At 46.2% G+C, this 18272-nt stretch overlaps 1 protein-coding gene across 1 annotated transcript; it reads right to left on the bottom strand.

The window, feature by feature from the left end:
- Nucleotides 1-3865: 3865 nt before the first annotated feature.
- JMJD4 (jumonji domain containing 4) lies at nucleotides 3866-18194 on the bottom strand. Its single transcript, XM_014058530.2, has 7 exons — nucleotides 18057-18194; nucleotides 11143-11808; nucleotides 9487-9652; nucleotides 8364-8489; nucleotides 6747-7014; nucleotides 5495-5641; nucleotides 3866-5256 (listed from the first exon to the last, which is right to left on the bottom strand). The coding sequence occupies exons 2-7, from the start codon at nucleotides 11405-11407 to the stop codon at nucleotides 4945-4947; spliced, it is 1284 nt and encodes a 427-aa protein (XP_013914005.2). The 5' UTR covers nucleotides 11408-11808; nucleotides 18057-18194; the 3' UTR covers nucleotides 3866-4944.
- Between the last annotated feature and the right edge of the window lie 78 nt (nucleotides 18195-18272).

Raw genomic sequence — 18272 nt, 5'->3', positions numbered from 1 at the left:
ATAATATTCTGCTTTTTAAAAATATTTCTCAAAGTATTTAATTCTTCTAGAAGAGTGGGTGCTAACTTTCTATACAGCACCCCTGGGGTCGTGTGATCAAAAATCAGAATGCTCGGCAACTGTCTCATATTTATGATGGTGGCAGTGTCCTGGGGGGGGGGAGTGTGTCGCATGACCCCCTTTTGCGACTTTCTGACAAGCACAGTAGATGGGGAAGCTGTATTCGCTTAACGACCGTGGTATTAATTGGACAGCTGCACTTAACTCACCGAAAATAAAAATTCAACAAATAAAATTTAATAGAAGTCAATGTGTTCAATAAACTTGGTAGATAAAAACGTAATAAGGAAATAAATTCCATAAATTTGGACTAAAAAAAATAAACCTAGTAAATTCAATAAATTTAGAAAATGATTGTTTAGTAAATTTAATAAATATATATATATTTTTTAAAAATAATTAATTATATTGCATTATGTAACTGTTCCTAAAGGTAAACCAGTTGCCAAGTTCCTGCAGTGCGATTGGATGACCTCAGGAGGGTCCACTGGAACGGTCATTAAGTGAGGACCTCTGTAAGGAGATTCAAAATAGGTAGTCATTGACTTACAACCATAATTGAGCCCAAAATCTCTCTTAAGTGAGACATTTGTTAAATGAGTTTTGCCCCATTTTATGAACTTTCCTGCCACAGTTGTTAAGCGAATCATTGTAGGAGTTAAGTTAGTCACCCAGTCATTAAGTGAATCTGATGCCACCCATTGACTTTTCTGATCAGGTCGCAAAAGGTGACACTGTGACCGTCATAACTGTGAAAAACAGCCATAGATTATTTTTTCAGTGCCATTGTAACTTTGAAAGGTCACTAGTAGAACCGTTGTAAGTCGAGGACTATCCGTGTGGTGTTTTTTTTTCTGTGTTCTTTGCACTTTACCTTCTGCTTACGTCTCGAGGATGTGTTTTTGCTGGTCCATCTGCAAAATCCCTTCCTTTTTAACAGCTTAAAACATTTCTCTTGAGAGCTGCACTCCATTGAGGGCAAAAATCTTTTTTTTATACGTCCTATTTTAACACCCCTTGCTGCTTAAATTAAACCGGAAGGAACGGGATCTTACGGATGGAGTTAAGGATCTTGAAATGATCCACCAAGAATGAGGGGGGGGGGGGGAAACCTTAAGTTATGAAGTTGCAAAGAGATTTTCTACAACTGACGACGTTTTTAATGGATGCTAAATTCTGTTGTTGTTTTTTAAAAAAAAGCTTTTGGTTTTGGGGAACAGAGCAAGTTTAATCTGACAAGCATTTAGCTTGGTTGACTTCTCTCGAGTACGAGGTAGATAATTGGCCAGCCGTACTCTTTAATTCTTCCTAATTGACTCCAGAGGAAATTCTGGTCTTTTGTAGAATTATTGACTGGGGTTTTATTTTATAAAAATCAAAAATTAATAAATTGCCTAACGTGTTCTCACTCGTGACCTTGTCTGTGCAATACATCAGATCAAAAGGTGGACACAGTTTGAGATAAGTACAATAGGACCTGGTGTATAGTGACGTTTTATTCTGGAGGCATTGTTGCTCTGTGGGAAGGAAAGGGGAGGAAAAGAGGAAAGATTATACAGAAGGGAGGGACTGAGCGTAAGGAAAAAGGAAGGAAAGAGGGAAGGAAAAGAGGAACTAACTGGAAAAGAACAAAAGGGAAGAAAGAAAGGAAGGGAGAGAGGAAGAAAAGGAAAGGCGGGAGGGAGGGAGGGAAAGGGGGGAGCTGAATTTAAGAAAAAACAAAAAGTAAGAAGGAAGGAGAAAAGAAAAAGGGACAGGAAGGAAAAGGAAGGGGAGACTGAGTGTTAAAAAGGAGTGAGTGTTAAGGGAGAAAAAGGAAGAAAGGAAAAGCAGATTGAGTGTAAGAAAAAAAAATGAAAGAAAAGAGTTACGAATGAAGTAAGGAGGGAACAGTGGAAAGGAGGGAGGAAAAATGGGACAGAGGGAGGGCAATTCCAGGAGTTGGAAGTCCACCCATCTTAAGCTTGCCAAGGTTGAGTAACCATGGTTTTACACATAACCTTCTTTTCACCCCAGCTCAAGAGTGACTGATTGAAAAGACGAGAAACAAAATAAGGTTTAATTCATTTATTATATCCTTTTTTCTCAAAGTGCAATTTTATCAAGATCTCCAGATACTCTGGCAAAATACTTGGGGGTGGGGTTTGATGTCTGAGTCCACTTCTGCTGAGGGTTAAAACAGGCCCCCCACCAGGAAAAGTCGAAGTGGACATTTAATGGGCTACAGCTAAGTGGAAGACCAGATCCCAGCTAGACCTCATTCAGGAGGAAGCCTCTTAAGAGAGTTGGGGGTGCTTCCTACGGACACCCCCAAAGGGACATCCTATGAGTAGTTTTGAGCCCTTATGGCATATGGACTAGTTATGCTTAGCTGTCGCATCGAAGCTTGTATCTTATAACTATGCTCAGGGTTGAAATGTGGGGTCCTGGGTGGGTTTTCTCGCAGACGTTTCATGGCCCAACTAAGTAACGTCATCAGTGCTAGAAGGAAGGGGGAGTTTGTGGAGAGGAGGAGATGGAGTAGGAAAAGGAAGTGGAGGTGGTGAACTGTACAATAGGTGCTATCTGAGCTTTCTTGCAGACGTTTTATGACCCAACTACATAACATCATCAGTGCTGGAAGGAAGGAGGGTTTGCACAGAAGAGGACTATGGGGGTCTTTGGTGTCCTCTGAGCTTGGGGAATTTCTTGCAGCCCCCCCCTCTTCCTCTTCTCCACACAACCCTTTCCCTTCCAGCACTGAACGACGTTACCTAGTTTGTTCGTGAAATGTCTAGAACAAAACAACCACGCTTAGAGAGCACCAAGGATTCCAGTCCTCCTCCCCACCGTCCTTCCTTCTTATGCAATTCCTTCTAGCCCTGATAACGTTACCTAGTTGGGTCATCAAATGTCTCGGAGAAAACCGCCCAGCTCAGAAGACACCATGGGTCATTCCCAAAATGTACACTACAATTTGTGCTGTCTCTTTTTTTTTTAAAAAAGTGACATCCTCCCTCCGGGCAACTGTGGTGGGTTAACTCACGGAGATTTAGTCTGTTTCCCCTGTTTGAAGGACCGCCTCCTCCAATCTCCCAAGTGGTCCCCTTTCCTCCCCCCCCCCCCAAAAAATCCTTGAGCAATCTCCATGTTCGCCCATCACATCTGATCAAGGAGGAAGAGAGGACGACGAGTCCTGGATAAAAGTCCTTCGTTGCTCCAGACGAAGCTTTTGTTCCTGGGGGGTTGGACTAGAAGGCCTCCAAGGTCCCTTGCAACCCATCGATCCGATGTTCTTTGTCCTCCTCGTCTCTTGAATTCACCAGGGATGGTTCTGCTCCAGGCCTGGAGGCCGCTGAGAAGGATATCAGGATATCTTGGTTTAAAAAAAATCGAAAGGGGGGGTGGGTGGGGGGAAACCACCCGATAACCCCCCCCCCTCCACCCGGCTGATTCTGAAAGCGTCTTGAAATCAAAAGCAGGAAGGCAAAGTGCGAAGCAGCCCTTGAAGGGGAAGAAAGCGGACATGGCTTAGTAAGAAAAGGTGGGCGCTCGCCCCTTGTCCACCGGCCAAACTTGAGCCAGCTAAGAACCCACCACAACCTCCGTCCAGTCCCTGAAGAATTTGATGTGCTGTGCCTGAGCTGAAAATCCACAATTGCTCTCTCGCCATTCATTCACACAGTGGCAACCGAGGAAAGAAACGGCTTCGAGCAACAAATATGTGGGAAAACACCACCACCACCCCAATTTCTTTCTTTTCTCGCCTGTTTGCTCCACCTTAAGGCTCTTTCCCGCCGGCCCAAAGAATCAAAACGAAGCAGAGGTGCCGGGTATTAAGTATAAGCTTCTATATAGATATTTATTTCAGAATTAAGTTATGCCGTGTTCGATTCGGTCAGATTTAAACTGAGTTAAGTAGCGGCAACTTGAAGAACACTGTAGTCCTACTCTGCAGGAAGCGAGTTTTTCGGGGAGCAAATGGATTATAACTCCACCCCCACCCTCGAATTTGAGTCTTTGCTTTTTAAGCGATGTTTCCTTACTACCACCACCCCTTAAATTCCTTAGTTCACCCCCTAAATTCATCTACAACTAGCGGAGTACAGATAGTCCCTGACTTACAACGGTTCATTTAGCAACCGTTCAAGTGGCTTATGGCCGTTTTTCCCCCCACATATACGCCCACTGCAGCATCATGATCAAAATTCGGATGCTTGGCAGCTGACCCGTATTTAACGACGGTCGCTCTGTCCTGGGGTCCCGTGATTCCCTTTTGCGACCTTCTGATGAGTAAAGTCAACGGGGAAGGCCAGGTTCAGTTAACAATTGGATTGCTAACTTTAACAACTGCAGGGATTCACTTAACAACGGTGCCAAGAAAGATTGCAAAATGGTGACAAAGTCACCTAAAATCTGTCTCACTTAGCAACGGAAATTTTGGGCTCAATTGTGGTCGCACATTTCCCATTTTTATGACCGTTGCAGCATCCTCATGGTCACGTGAGGATGGCAACTGACTCGTATCTATGACGGTCACAGCTTCCCGGGTCACTTGATTCCCCTTTTGCGACCTTTGGGTGAGCAAAACCAACGGCAGCAGTGACAAAAGTTGTAAAATGGTGCCATACTCACTTAACAAGTGTCCGGGGAAATTTTGGGCTCAGCTGTGGTCGTAAGCCGAGGAGTTCCTGTAAAACCTATAGCGACTCCTTCACTTTTTAAATTATCTTACCTCTGCGTTTCCCACTGATCTCAAAATAACAACAATATTAATTTTTGTGCTAGCAGCTTTTAAAAGGGGCAATTGAAAGGGGGGGAAAAAAGAAGAAGATAGATATTCGCATGCAGCCATCTTGCAAAGGAAAGGCTGTTGGCAAACCAAAAACTCCCGCCAGGGAGGCTTCAGAGGAGGGCGGTGTCGATTGCGGCTTTCAGGCGGTGCAGGAGAGCCTGCGGGGGCGGAGAGAGGGCCTCGGGTTTGAGCTTCTTGAATTCTTCGTTGGCGTTCAAGGAGCTCAAGACTTTTGCGGTCCTTTTCAGGTCGAACACCGCGTGGAGCATCCCCAGGCTGGAGAGGGCGGCCCTGGACGAGCGCTTGGAGGCGTCGTCTTCGGAGTGGTGGTGTTCCAGCACGAAAATGCGATTTTCCGCAATGATCTTCAGGAAGTTGTAGAATTCTTTGTAGTCGATGCCGGTGTAGGACTTCATCAGCACCTGGGGGGGGGGGGGGAGGAAGAAGAGGAGGAGGAGAGGCTGAGGCCCAGCACATCGTCCAGAAGGGAAAAACAAAGGCGTTTGAGAAGAAAGGGGATGGTTTGCAGGCTTAACCGTGTCTTCACTTCATTCAACACAGCTACGGTGTGTTTCACTCAAAAATATCTACCTGTGTTCCAGGGGCCAGATTCCTGGCAAAGTGCAGAAACTTCCCAGGTGTTTTGGTGTTTTTTTTTACCTGGCATTGCAGGTGCCAGTCTTCCATGCTCTCTTTCCATTCTTTGATCTCCCGCTGGACAGCGGCGAGTTCGTCCTGGAGGAAGCTCCACATATTGGCCACGTTGCATCCGTTCACCCAGTTGTGGTTGATGGAGATGGTGTCTTCCTGGGAGGAGGTAGGAAACAGGAAACATTTATCCCTCCGACCTGGGGACACCCCGGGGGGGGGGGGGATGAGGTGGAGGTGTGTGTGTGTTTGTGTGTGTGTGGTACTGTTGGGTCTCCTCCTAGCCTAAGGGACTGAATTCCAGGATGTCTATGGAGATTCTCAGCCATCTGGGTCAAGGTTGTCCCAAAGCTGCTTTTCCAAGAGGCAACTGAACTTTCTTGGTTTTTCTTCGAAGACATTTGGCTTCTCATCAGAATCGAAATGCCCCCAAGGAAAAACCAGAAAGTCCAGTTGCCCCTTGGAAAAACGCCTTTGAGCTCCAGGATAAAAAAATTATGTTCACCGGCCCATCAATAGTCAAATATTTCATCACAGAAAAGGATTAGGCTGTTGGTTTAAGAGAGAATTCAACTCGGACTGTGGATCAGGTCTCTAAGACGACGGGGAGTTGAGGAATCAAGCTGGAAATTTAGGACTGAAACTTTGGCATAAAAAGGGTGACTTTGGGCCAAATACCAGGAGACAATGAATTCTAGTCCTGCCTTAGCAATCAAACATTGGCTGGATGACATTGGACTAAGTCTCGCCAAGGTTCTTGGCAACTCGCCATCTCGTCCAATCCCTGGGTGACATGGCTGGAACGAAGTCACCCAGTTGGCGTTCATGTCTAAGGAGGCACTAGAACTCTCCCTCTCCTGGTGATTGGCCCCAAATCACCCAAGCGGCTTTCATGCCTAAGATGGAACTAGAATTCACTGTCTCCTGGTGATTGGCCGAAAGTCACCCAGCTGGACTAGAACTCATATTTCCATTTCCTTTTTTACTAAGCCACAAACTGGCTCTCTTGCTTTTCGCTTATATCAGGGTAAATCGAACCAGGTACTCTGAGCAGGCACAATTGTTTAATGCTGCATCAAAGGAAACGAGGCCCAGAATCTTTGGTGTGCAGACTGAGGCTTGGGAGCTCAGGGTCGACATCTTCCTCTCGGGGGCCCTAGAAGGAAAAGACACACTCCCTATCAAATGACGTTGGCAGCAGCAGCAGCAGCAGCAGCATCCGCAGTGGGGGTCCCAAAGCTCGTGGTTTTCGGAAGGTTCTCACCAGATTGTAAACCTGATGATGCCAACCGCTTGGGATGAAGACTATCTCGCCGGCTTCCTGTATGATCTCGACCGGAGGGCTGCTCTGAGCGTAGCGGGGGTACAGGGAGACGTTCTTCAAGTCGGGAGCGGTGATGTCGAACGGGAGGTGGCCGTGGCGGTCCTTTAGAAACTCTTCTTGGCCCGGGGGGAAAACCAGCCATTTCTTTTTGCCGCAGATGTTGGCTGACCAGCTGTAAGAGCGGAAGACGTCGGCGTGGAAGGGCGTCCTGGCAGAAAAGGGAAGAGGCAGGCAGGTGAGGAAGAAGGAGGAGGGAGGCTATGATATTATAAGAATAAGAGGGAGACTTAACTGTGGTGTCTCAGAAAAGGGGAATTGAATTCCACCTTCTAAAGGCAGAGTTGTGGATCCTGCAAAGTAGAAATATCCTGGGCTACTTTGGTATCACCAGGGCCTGGACATTCTTCTTTAGATGTTTCAGGAGTAGATTAACCTCTGATCGTGTAGCTCAAGCTTGGCCATTTGAATATGAGTGGACTTCAACTCATCAAAACTCCCCAGCCAGCATGCTGGGAATGGCTGAGGTTGGGGAATGGGCATCTAGTGTAATTTTCTGAGCTCTGAATGGGGACGGGGGGACGGACAGGAAAGGAGGAAGGAGAGATGCAGAAGGAGGAGGAAGGGAGGGATCAGATAGACAACGAGAAGGGGGAGAAAATGGAGAAGATAGACGAGGAGGAGGATAGACAATGAGAAGAAAACGGGAAGGAGATGGATATGGAGAAGACAGACAAAAAAAAAGATGGAGAATGAGGAGAAGATAGAGAGGCATTTATTATATTTTATTAAATATATTTATTAAATATATTTATATGCCACCCAATCCCGAAGGACTCCGAATCCTGAAGATGGAGAATGAGAAGATAGACAACGAAGAGAAGATGAAGAAGGAAAATGGAGAAGATAGAGAAAGAGGAGAAGATGAAGAATGAGAAGATGGGAGTTGGAGGAAGAGAAAATAGATAATGAGGAGGAAAAGATGGACAATGAGGAGAAGATGGTGATGGAGAAGATAGGCAATGAGGAGGACAACATGGAGAAGGGAGAAGATAGATATGGAAGAGAAGATAAAGAGGAGATGGTCAATGAGAGGGAGAAGGACAATGAGGAGACAATGGTGATGGAATAGGATAAGATAGAAGAAGGAGGACAACGAGGAAGAGAAGATGGAGATGCAGACAGAGAAGGAGTAGGAAAAGCTACTTCTATGGTAGGCAGGCTGGTTGGGGAATTCTGAGATTTGAAGCCAAGTGGCCGAGGTTGAGAAACATTCAACCAGTGTTTATCTCTTTTGGGGAGTTGTAAACCAGATCTATGTGAAGATCACTGGCCAGAATGACTGAGGATCTCCATGGACACTCAGTTACAGGGTTGATGGGGGAACCATTGGAGGAAGCCTTGAAGGAACAGGCTGGGTGAGGGCATCCTGCAGAAAACCTATCTAGGGGCTCCCCAAGAGGCAACCACAACTTGATGGAACATCATCACAGCAATTACAAACAAACATGTCCTTCCCCACACACACACACACACAAAAGGACTAAGGGTTGGTTCTACCATGAGCCTTTAGGTCCCATGTAGACAAACCGGTAGTCATCCACAGCGATGGCTTCCCAATATTCATTCAACCAATCGGAGGAGAAATAGATGGGTGTGGTGTAGACCTCCTGATCCGGAAACGTCCTTAAAGAGACAAGGATTGGGACAGCATTTGAAATCTGCGATGAACCAGAGCACAACAAAGGTTTAATAATTTAGGACTATCCAGCCAAACAGATACAGGGAGTCCTCGACTTACGACCACAATTCAGCCCAATATTTCTGTTGCTAACCGAGGCAATCATGAAGTGAGTTTTGCCCCATTTTACAGCCTTTCCAACAACTGATAACAGTTGTTAGGGGAAATCACGGTGGTTATTAAGTTAGTAGCACGGTTGTTAACTAAGCATCCGGCTTCTCTGTTGACTCTGCTGGCCAGGAGGTTGCAAAAGGGGATCATGCAACCACCGGGATGCTGTAACAGTCATAAGTACGAGTCAGTTGCCAAGTGGCCGAATTTTGATCACTTGACCTTGGGTAGTGTTGCCAGAAGATGGTTGGGATCGTGCAACCCTAGGATGCTGCAACTGTCTTAAATACCATGCCATGTGTGCCAAGCTGATCCCACCTGATAAGCTGCATGGGTCATAAGTGTGAGGACTGGCTGTGAGTCGTTTTTTTTCACGTTGCTTTGAACAGTCACTAAACTATCGCTTGCAAGTCGAGGACTGCCTGAACAAGGGTGCTACGGTATGGAAGAAGGAAGCACGCCTGTGCAGTACAACACGTGGTGGAACTCAAGGGGCGTGCAAATTGTAGGAGAAAAACAGAAAATAATAATAATAATAATAATAATAATAATAATAATAATAATAATAATAATAGCACTCGACACACTGAGGAGGAGGAGGCAAAACAACGGCACGTGAGTGAGTTCATGAGGAGAGGTGCAAATTAAATCCGATTCCTGCAGCTTCAGGAGGAAATTCATGCTGTGGGTTCCTGACGAGAGGGGCGCAATAAAGACGGTTCTTTCCGGGCAGGTGGCGCCAGGAGCACCTGAGTGAAGCTTTCAAAAAAACCCATCAACCGAGGGGATTTGGCGGCATGCCGGCAGTCTCCGGCGAGAGCCATGGCTTACCTTTGCAGGTGCCAATCCTTGAGGTAAAGGCAGCCGCGGGCCGAGCGATAGCTTTTCCTAATGTGTTCCTTCCAATAGCTTATGTACTCCTTGAGCTTAAGCTGTTCCTTGGGGTTACAATTGTACTCCTTGACATCGCAGTTGGCCACGGGGACTACAGCCTCGCCTGCAACATAAACTCTTTCAGCCCACTCTTATTTTTTTCCTGGCCTCACTCCGGGGACAGGGAGAGCGAAGGGTCAAATCGTGGAGGGATTTGGTCTAGGGGGACCCCAGTGGGGCACACTTCCATGACTGCCACCTGGAAAGGCGTTCTTTTCTGAGTGCTGGGGAGGGGAAGGAGGGAGGAAGAGAGAGGAGAGGTGAGAGTAAAGGAGGGAAGGAGAGGAAGAGACAAAGAAAGGAGAGGAGGTGAGGGGAAAGGGAGAGTGGGGAGAGGGGAGAGGGAAAAGGGGAGGGGAAGAGAGGAAAAAGAGAGAGGGATGGAGAGGAGAGAGGGAGGAGAGAGAAAGAGAGGGAGGAGATGGAGGAAGAGACAAGGAAGAGAGAAAAGGGAAGAGGAAAGGGAAGAGAGGAAGGAAAAGGGGAGGATAGAGGAGAGAGAGGAAGAAGAGAGGGATGGAGAGGAGAAAGGGAGAAGAGGGAGAAAGGGAAAAGAGGAGAGAGGAAGAAAGAGATGGAGGAGATGGAGGAAGAGACGAGGAAGAGAGAAAAGGGAAGAGGAAAGTGAAGAGAGGAAGGAAAAGTGGAGGATAGAAGAGAGGGAGGAAGAAGAGAGGGATGGAGAGGAGAAAGGGAGAAGAGAGGGAGAAAGGGAGAAGAGGAGAGAGGGAGAAAGAGATGGAGGAAGAGATGAGGAAGAGAGGAAAGAGAAGAGAGGAAGGAAAAGAGGGGGGAGAGGACAGAGGAGAGGAGAAAGGGAGAAGAGAGGGAGAAATGGAAAAGAGGAAAAAGGAAGAAAGAGGGAGGAGATGGAGGAAAAGATGAGGAAGAGAGAAAAGGGAAGAGGAAAGGGAAGAGAGGAAGGAAAAGGGGAGGATAGAGGAGAGGGAGGAAGAAGAGAGGGATGGAGAGGAGAAAGAGAGAAGAGAGGGAGAAAGGGAAAAGAAAGAGGAAGAAAGATGGAGGAGATGGAGGAAGAGACAAGGAAGAGAGAAAAGGGAAGAGGAAAGTGAAGAGAGGAAGGAAAAGGGGAGGACAGAGGAGAGGGAGGAAGAAGAGAGGGATGGAGAGGAGAAAGGGAGAAAGAGATGGAGGAAGAGAGGAAAGAGAAGAGAGGAAGGAAAAGAGGGGGGAGAGGACAGAGGAGAGGAGAAAGGGAGAAAAGGGGAGAGGGAGAAGAGAGGGACTTTACTTCCCAGTATTCTCCTGCCAGTGATTCTGGGAGTTGAAGTCCCCACCCACATCTTAAAAGTGTCTAAGGCTTGGCAAATGCTGCTATCCTAACTATATCCCTAGCTGTTCACTCTCCTGGAGAGGAGGTGGTTTGCTTCTAATTTTAGGACTGCCCTGAAATTGCTGGAACATCTTCCAAGTCAGCCCCAGATTTTCCACCATGTGGGCAGGGCCTGGGGGCCAAATCAAGAACCGCACCGCTGCCGCCACCTCGGCAAAAAAAGCAAGATTACGGCCAGTTCAACGGAAAGTTCAGCTTACCAAATGTCCGCAGGAGATAATCCAAATTGGGTTTCCCGTCCGGAGTGACCCACTTCCTCCGGCTGGCCCAGCCTTCCGTGAACTTGGCGGAGAAGATGCAAGGATCATTGGGGATCAAGTAATCCTTGAAAAAATCCGCGTACGTGAAGGTCTCTGGCTTCTCGATGTAGTCCACATGGTTGTGAGGCTGGCAGGCGGCGCCCCGAGTGGGGCCGCTGTAGTCACGGAAAAACTTGGTGGTACACGCAAAAGTCTCCCTGTCCATTCAGGCGAGGACAGATGGAAGGAGACTAGTCCTTATGAAGAAACTGGACTGGGTTTGCCAGTAAGATCTTTCTTTCTTTTCTTTTTTTAAATAAAAGGGAGGGGTCAGGGAGGAGAGCAAAAAAAAAAAAAAGTCAGGAATGGCGAAGTGGGTAGAAGACAGAGGTCCAATTCCAGACCTTGCTGGAAAATCGTCCCATTGGGCTCGCGCGAGGAAGGGCTCAAATCTCCTTTGCCGTTTGGGGTTTTTGAGGACTAGAACGCTTGAGAGGCAGATCGGCAGCACATCGGCTATTCCCAGCAGGGGGGTTTATTTCCAGAGCCGGAGCAAGGAGTGGGACAATTTGGTTCTCTTTCCTCTTTGGCATTTCATGGAGAGCAGTGGTCAAAGAGAGGTTCTTCCTAGGGAGGAACAACCAGACAATCATTTAACACCACTTTATCTCGAGGGTTGGCTTAGGCGCACCCAGAAGAGTTTCACAGTCTGGAAGGAAAGGGAATTAAAATTTCCAGGCCAGCTAAATGAACAAATGTCATCCTATAAATAGAAGGTAGCCCTCAAATTACAAGCACAATTGAGCCCGGTATTTCTGTTGCTAAGTGAGACACTTGTTAAGTGAATTTTGACCCATTTTTACAACCTTTCAATCATTGCACTTGCTATTTTAGTCATACAGTTGTTAAGTGAATCTGGCTTGTCAGGTCACAAAACGGGATCATGTGACCACGGGACACTGCAACCATCATAAGTGCGAGTCAGTTGTCAAGCATCTGGATTTTGATCACGTGACCACAGGGATGCCGCAAGGGTCGTTAAGTGTGGAAAACGGTTCTTCTAAGTCATTGTTTTCAGTGCTGTTGTAACTTTGTAGTCACTAAATGAACTGTTTTAAGTTGGATATGGGAACACACACACACACACACACCTATTTAGTAATTACAAAATTTATCTATTTATTAAATTATTTCCCGAATTTATTTATTGCCCTGAATTTATTTACACCCCAAATTAAGGGATTACAGGGTTGTAAAAAGAGAGTATATTAAATCTGTATAATGCCCACTTTTCTATTAAGTGGCTCCATAAAAACTTCATTATAAATAACTTTATCTTAAACGTGATCCTTTTAATTAGATTTATCTGCTGTTCACTTCACCCCAATTAAAAATGAGAAGAAACTAATAGGAGAAAAGGAAATGAAAAAAATAAAGGCAACGACAAAAATGCAGATGAGGAAAAAAGGAAAACAGTCTAGTCGCCTCATATGTAGTCCTCATCTTAAGACCACAATTTCAATGGTAAGTCATGACAGTTATTAAGTTGGTCACTGTGCCACTCACCACTCTTCATTTTACGACCATTTTGTGGTGGTCTAAAGCAAACACAGCAGTCATTAAGCAAAGGTGCTGTTTGTTATGGGGCATTTTTTCCAGGAAATTTCAAGTATAGGTAATCCTCGACTTATGACCACCAAAGAGCCCAAAATATATCTTGCTAAGGGAGATATTTGTTCAGTGAGTTTTGTCCATTTCATGACCTTTCTTGCCATGGTTGAATCACTGCCGCTGTTAAGTTAGTAAAATGGTTGTTAAATGAATCCAACTTCCCCACTGACTTTGTCAGAAGGTCACAAAAGGGGATTGCGTGATCCTGGGATACCGACAGAGGTGTGAGTCAGTTGCCAGTTGTCTGAATTCTGATGAGGTGATCAGGGGGATGCTGCAACCGTCATAAGTGTGAAAAAGTACCCCAAGTCATTTTTTTCAGTGCCGTTTTAACTTTGAACAGTCACTAAATAAACTTTTGTAAGTCGAGGACTACCTAAATGTCAGTTTCAGTTTCCGGCAAAAATGTCATAAATTATCATTATGTGACTGCAGGATGTTGCAAATGGCTGCAATGAGTGCCAAATGCCCAAAACGTGACCAAGGAGTTTTCATTGTAACTGTCCCAACATTATATAGCTAATGTAGGAATTAAGAGCTGTCTCCTTTAAGAAACTACCTCGTGGGAAATGTAGGCAGAACTGCCTTGTAGGAAATGTAGTTCTATAACATGTGACCACATCTGTGTTCCCTGATTGGGTAGCGGAGTGCCCTGCCCAGGAAAAGTGATGTATGACCGCTTCATCAATGTTAATAAATTGATTTGAGAGACATTAATTCTAAAGCGTGAAGTTGAAGCTGACTGGCCCCTGGCGTGGTTACAAGCCGGGTCCAGTCCAGAACAGAACTTTTAATGTGGGTTGTAAGTAGGTTGTTTTGGGATCTGTTGTAACTTCAAATGGCTGCTAAGCACCCGGTCGTAAGTTGAGGACTACCTGAATGGGAAGAGTGATGAATAATAGGTCAAGATTGTACAGAACATTTATTTAGTTGAAACAGATGGAAATGGAAGCCTGCAGGGATGAAGATCTATCCTGAGCAAAGTGCCTGACATTTAATTCTTAAAAGCAACTCTTAGAAGCTCAAAAGGAGAATTTAAATGTGCTACTCAATGCAAGATGCTTTCCTCAAAGGAGTAGGGAAAAATCATTATGTTCCTTTACGCGTGGGAGAATTGCTGCAATAAGTGCAAATGCAGCAAAAGTAAGGTTCTATGTTTGGGCCAGAAAAACCAAATGCACAGGTACAGAACAGGTGCTACCTGGCTCAATAGGGGTAACTGTGAGAGGGACCTTGGAGACCTCGTGGACAATCATTTAAATAGGAGCCAATAGTGTGTGGTTTCAGCCACAAGGACCAATACAATCCTAGGCTGCATAAACAGAGGGATAGAATCAAGATCTCATGAAGGGTTAATACCACTTTATAAGGCCTTGGTAAGGCCACCCTTGTAATACGGCGTCCAGTTTTGGTTGCCACGATACAAAACAGATGCAGAGACTCTAGAAAGAGTGCAGAGAAGAGCAACAAAGAGGATTAGGGGACTGGAGGCTGAAACAAATGAAGAACGGTTGCAGGAACTGGGTATGTCTAGTTTAATGAAAACAAGAACTAGGGGAGACAGGATAGTAGAGTTCCAATATTTCAGGGGCTGCCCCAAAGAAGAAAGAGTCAAGCTATTCTCCAAAGCATCTGAAGGCAGGACAAGAAACAATGGATGGAAACAGTGACGTGCGGTGAGGTTTATGGCCGGTGAGGCAAGCGGGCAAAAGCTGCCCTATGTCTGCCGGCGCCGGGGCTTCGCCGGGGCCTTCGGAAAGCCGCGCCGGGACTTTGGCGCGGCTTTTCGAAAGCCGCCCCCGCCCCGGAGTGTCCCGCTCTATGGCCGTCGCATCCACCATAGAGCGGGACACATCGGGGCTGGCTTTCAGAAAGCCGTGCCAAAGTCCCGGTGCGGCTTTTCGAAAGCCGCCCCCGAAGCTCCGACGCGACCAGCTCTATGGCGCGGCTTTCCGAAAGCCGCCCCCGAAGTCCCGATGTGTCCCACTCTATGGCGGGCGCGGCAGCAGGGCTTTAAAAAATAAAGTGCCAGCCCTCGCTCCAGCAGAGGCGGGTAAAACACACACACACACACACAAATTACTTACAATAATACAAATTACAATTACTTACAAATTACAATAATTTTAAATTCCTCCCCCCTCCCTCCGACCCACATACCTTTTCCATCTGTTTCACAGAGGATTTCAACTCTGCTCTTGTCTGCCATGATGAAAATGTAAAAAATGTAAAAGGAAAAAGGCAAGAGCTGTTAGCTGCTGCCAGAGCCTCCAATGTACGACTCTGCTTAACTGTTTAAAAAAAAGCCTCTAAAAAGCGCCCTCTACAGGAGGAGCGAGAGAACCACGTGCCTCATCTACATAAGGAATATTTCGGCTTTTAACCCTTGCTTAACTCTGCTTGAGTGATCATAAAGTCAGACTAGATGAGGCACGTGGTTCTCCCGCCTCCTCCTGAAGAGGGCGCTTTTTAGAGGCTTTTTTAAACAGTTTAGCACTAAGCAGAGTCATCCACTGTGACTCTGGCAGCAACTACCTCAGCCTTTTTCCTTTTACATTTTTCTTTTCTTTTCATGATGACAGTGGTGAGGCCCTGCCTCCCCTGACTGCACATCACTGGATAGAAACTAACCAGGGAGAGAAGCAACCTGGAACTATGGAGAAATTTCTTAACATTGAGAGCAATTAATCAATGGAACTTGCCTCGAGAAGTTGTAAATGCTCCAACACGGGAAGTTTTAAAAAAGAGATTAGAGAGCCATTTGTCTGAAATGGTACAGGGTTGGACTAGAAGACCTCCAAGGTCCTTTCCATCTGTGTTATTATTATTTTTTCAATTTGCTTTACCAGTCCTGTTTTTTTTTAATCCAAAGGTATTCTCTGGTTTATGCAAACTGTTCTTTGCAAATGGGACGAAGCAGATCTTTAAATTTTATTTCTGATATAGCATGCTCCTAGTTTGAGTGCTTCTCATTCCACAATGTGTAGATGTTTTGGAGAGATAATAACTTGTCCTAGAGCCAAACAATGCCCGGTTTGTCTGCAAGATTAATTGAACCAACTACTGCTGGCACATTCGCTTTGCAAGCAGTGACCTCAAACTGTCAATCATAGGAACGCAAGTTCCATAAATCCAAAGCAGAGCGGGTTTGTCCTGAAATGAACAGTCAACCTTACACCTGAAAATGAACAGTGGGGATACACAAAAGATGAGGTGCACACACACACACATCTCACACTCCCAATTTGCTAGCCTCATTGTAGTTCATTCCAGTAGGGTGCCAGAACCATGACAAATTAGAATTAATCATGGCAGAGACATGCATTTGCAAAATGACCCCATGCCATCCCTTCTTCAGACTGATGCAGACACTTTTTAATTCTTTTATAATGGCAGAATTATAATGCGTCCATTTCCATCTGTTTCACCTAAATAAAATGAGGGATCTGGACAATCTTGACTTCTTCATCAGTTTTCCCATTCAGATAATCCTCCACTTAGGGCTGGATGCTTAATAGCCATTTGAAGTTACGACAGACACTCCCCCCCCCCCAATGTACTTATGATCCACATCCAAAGTTACAATGAAACCCCCCTCCCTGGGTCGTGTGATCACATTTTGGGCATCTGGCACTCATTACAGCCATTTGCAGCACCCAGCAGTCATCTGATACTAATTTATTTTTGCCAGAAATGATGTTTAAGTCATCCTCGACTTACAACAGATCATTTAGTGACCGTTCAAGCTTACAGCGGCACTGAAAAAAGTGACTTACAATCATTTTTCGCACTTACGACCATTGCAGCCTCCTGCATGGTCACATTGATCAAAATTCGGAACGGTTGGCATCTGGTTCATAGTTGTGACGGTCACAGTGTCCCAAGATGAGGTGATCCCCTTTTACGACCTTCTGACAAGCAGTCAATGGGGAAGCCAGATTCACTTAATCATCGTGTGATAAACTTAACATTCACTTAACAACTGTAGCAAGAAAGGTCGTAAAATGGGGCAAAACTCATTTAACAAATGGTTCACTTAGCAACATAAATCTGGGGCTCAATTGTGATCTTAAGTCGAGAACTATCCATATCACATGGGAAACCTTATATACATATTTTTAAATCCTTTTTTAATACATAACTCCAGGTGTGCAAACTTCATTAATACATTAGAGCTATTTCCTATTTTCCCTATCACAGCGACCCTGCGAGGTGGGTTGGGTTGAGAGAGAAAGGGACTTGCCCAAACTCATCCATTTGAAACTTGAGCAATTATAATTACCTTCCCAATATTTCAATTTTTAACTAAAGGCAAAATCTTTAAGATGATTATATCAGGAAATAATTATTATTAAACCTTATCCAGTTTTTATTTTTACCAAAAACAAGGAAACATCAATCTATAATACTACAGGGTGCAAATCTGTGGCTTAGGGTAAAGGACCTGCAGCCTAATGGCCGCGGGAAGTGGAAGATGGGAATTGTAGTCAATTACTTTCTGGACTGAGGGTGTGGGGATTGCAATCTAATGGTGACAGGAGGTGGTAGATGGGCATTGTAGTCACTTTCTGCACTGAGGGCATGGGGATTGCAATCTAATGGTGACAGGAGGTGGAAGATGGGAATTGTAGTCACTTTCTGGACTGAGGGCGTGGGGATTGCAATCTGAAGGCCACAGTGGGTGGAAGATGGGGGTTGTAGTCAATTGCTTTCTGGACTGTGGGTGTGGGGATTGCAATCTAATGGTGACAGGAGGTGGTAGATGGGCATTGTAGTCACTTTCTGCACTAAGGGCATGGGGATTGCAATCTAATGGTGACAGGAGGTGGTAGATGGGCATTGTAGTCACTTTCTGCACTAAGGGCATGGGGATTGCAATCTGAAGGCCACAGGGGGTGGAAGATGGGGGTTGTAGTCAATTGCTTTCTGGCCTGAGGGCGCGGGAAAAGCTGTCCAATGCCTAAATGGAGGTGGGAATTGTAGTCCAGTGGTTAGCCTAGGGAGAAAGGTTAGCTGGACGCGAGGGAGATGGCATCTGTAGCCCAATGCTACACCTCAGAACGCCTGAAAACAGGCCCCGCAACCCCCATGCGCTTCCTCAGTCCCCCCATCGTCGTTTTCCTTTCAGCTCCCCCCGCCGCCGCACCCTCAACACCCCACCACAGCCACACGCATGCGCAAACCTTCCCTCCCCCACGACTAACCCGGCCGCCGCTGCCGCCGCTTCTTCTTCGGACCCCTCAGAGGACGCGCCCAAATGGCTGCGCATGCGTCGTGAGCCGTCTCGCGGGCGAACCAAACCGCCACCCCGGGCCCTCAGGCAGCTCCGTCCCCGCCCAGCGCGCGCCTGTGCGCATGTGCCTCGCGGCCCCCCTCCTCCTCCTCCCGAGCCGCGCATGCGCACGACTTCCCTCGCCGGA

The sequence above is a fragment of the Thamnophis sirtalis genome, unplaced genomic scaffold, assembly GCF_051295495.1.
Source record: "Thamnophis sirtalis isolate CommonGarterSnake01/CBP01778 unplaced genomic scaffold, rThaSir2_p1.2 scaffold_4, whole genome shotgun sequence".
In the NCBI taxonomy this organism is placed as follows: Eukaryota; Metazoa; Chordata; class Lepidosauria; order Squamata; family Natricidae; genus Thamnophis; species Thamnophis sirtalis.
The sequence above is the reverse complement of the archived record's forward strand: the minus strand, read 5'-3'. Positions and strand labels throughout refer to the sequence as shown.